Raw genomic sequence first — 2,366 nt, 5'->3', positions numbered from 1 at the left:
AAGAAATTAAGTGGGTGATTATTTATAGAATAGACATATACCTATTACTCATACATAGTCAATATAAGTCATAAACGGAGCACCATGCATGCTCAGGGAACCTAGACTAACATTGATTCTCATAAAAAGTAGGTAATTGATTGATCTTGTATCCTTACAAAGCAATAGCTGAAACCATAGTCCTAGGTTTTAATTACATTGTTTCCTCATTATACATTTAACTTGCAATCCTTAGATTAAAGTAGATTTTTTAGAGTAAATTTTATTTCAATTTTAACAACTTATTCCTTTTGTTGCTTGGATAAAATTTTGTTTGTTATAATTTTAGTAATTAGTAGTAAATAGTAAACCAACTCTTCGAGGGATCGACAACTCTAGTTATCACTATATTACTTGTTGCGACCGTATGCACTTGCGCGTAAGCTTTACTTGTATTTCACATTTAAATTTGGAGCACAACCCATATCACCCAAGCAAAAGATTTATTTATTTAAAAACAAGCAACATCTGTACTGGAGTCAAACATGCAATGCACCAGCCAATTATAATCTACTACTTGCAATTAGCAATCTAAGCAATGAATAAGCAGCAATTGGGTGCTGCTTGAAATTCGATTTGATTTCATATCAGTTTATAAGTAAAACCGATTTTAATATACGATAATTACAAATTCATTTTATTGTTTTGGTAGTTTTGGGCTTAGCCAATTTGGCCGCTTACATTATTTGCCTGAATTTTTTCAAAATATATTCATTTGCCACAACTTCCAAGTATATATAGGTTAGTGCATTCCATATCTATTAGGATATGGAATCAATCAATTAATAATAACTTGTCATTTTGATCAAAACAAACAATATCCCTGCAGGCTTGAAGCCAAGAACAACTGATTAGTCACTTTTGTTTTCTTTTCTTCCTGATCGTTTCTTTGACAACCTTGTTCTTCACCGTCTTAATTAGCTTGTCGTCAATCAGCTCACAAACTCTTCCCGACTGCACCCTCATTATCTTGCCACACGTCTTTATCTTATCCACGTGCTTCACATAAATTACAGGAATTGTTGTGGCTATCATAGCACCTGCAAGAAACAACAAAAAACATGCCAATTGTGGACTTTGTTACAACGGTAAAAAGTACACATGGAAGCATTACACGGTGGAAAAACATGATTGAGGGAGAGAGTGAGAGTAGCTCATTGATAGTGTTATTTGTTACCTGCACAAAGAAGAGTTAGCAGATCAATGAAGCTTCCCATGTAGGAGAATAACAATAGCCCTGCAACTGTTCTTGCAAATACAAACCATTCGCTCTCAATAGTCACATGAACCATCCATCTAATTGTTTCTTCAATTAGTGTTTGACAAGAGTTTGCAATGCGCATGGCAGTCTCCTCCGAGATTTCGAATCTGGACATGCGTGCTTCTTCGCTGAGACCAAAAACACTGTCCCTCTTACAGTTAATTACTGCTTGTTAATCCTAAAAGGCGAAGATAAAGAAAACGGAATTGGATTTGGACAATGGAACTCACTGGCCAAGATGTCGATCTACGTTTCCCCAAAGGAATAGTGCAACAACAATGGCCATAGCCACCCATGAAGCAATGGTGATGAATTTCAATTGATAAACTTGCAGCAAGAGCCATGCTGCAATTGACATGAATAGAAGCGTTCCGCTCAGCTTCTTTTTTCTCCATAGAACTACATCTTTTATATTATCTGCCATGAAACACAAGTGAGACATAGAAATAGAAGAGGGGGACAAGCTTTCGCACTTATTACATTTCATAAGCAATTAAGCTTAGGTAGAGATTACGAACTGACCAGGCTGAGATTCGACAAGTTTCTTCGTCCAGGAAGCTGCAAGGGAAACCACATATTGGATCTGATTAACAACAAAATCGGCAGTATTTTTCACACCTGAACGAATACTTCCAAAAATCCTGTTTAACGATGCAAACATTAGACGCAGTTCCACAACCGTATCCAAAATTCTTCTAGTATCCTCCAATATCAGTAACGGTAACGAGTATTCCATCATCTTTCGTAGGGAAGCATCCAGTTCAATGAGCTCTTGGGCGAACTTGTACTTCTTGTAATAGTTCCACCAGGGTACGTCGGAGCATCTATCAACAGTTTGCTTTGCTTTCTTCAAATCGCTTAGCCAACTTCTCAGTTTCCTTTGATCCATCTTTGGACCGATTTATCGCCTCGAGTCTTGGAATCATATCTTGGAGTCTGGTTCGGAGGTCATTGAGAATGGATTCGTATTTACTGATTGTCCGAATCACTTTGGATATGGTTTCCACTGATCCAATTGCGACTCCTACACCAACTTCTGCCGGATCGACCATAATTTTTTAGTACT

General features: G+C 37.2%; 1 protein-coding gene across 1 annotated transcript; it reads right to left on the bottom strand.

Annotated features, from left to right (window-relative positions):
• Positions 1-873: 873 nt before the first annotated feature.
• LOC110409858 (reticulon-like protein B16) lies at positions 874-2,366 on the bottom strand. Its single transcript, XM_021419349.1, has 4 exons — positions 1,823-2,366; positions 1,531-1,717; positions 1,217-1,443; positions 874-1,079 (listed from the first exon to the last, which is right to left on the bottom strand). Exons 1-4 carry the CDS (start codon positions 2,187-2,189, stop codon positions 895-897), a joined length of 966 nt encoding a protein of 321 aa, XP_021275024.1. The 5' UTR covers positions 2,190-2,366; the 3' UTR covers positions 874-894.

Source organism: Theobroma umbraticum, unplaced genomic scaffold, assembly GCF_002168275.2.
Source record: "Theobroma umbraticum cultivar Fairchild unplaced genomic scaffold, ASM216827v3 scaffold_44.0, whole genome shotgun sequence".
In the NCBI taxonomy this organism is placed as follows: Eukaryota; Viridiplantae; Streptophyta; class Magnoliopsida; order Malvales; family Malvaceae; genus Theobroma; species Theobroma umbraticum.
The sequence above is the reverse complement of the archived record's forward strand: the minus strand, read 5'-3'. Positions and strand labels throughout refer to the sequence as shown.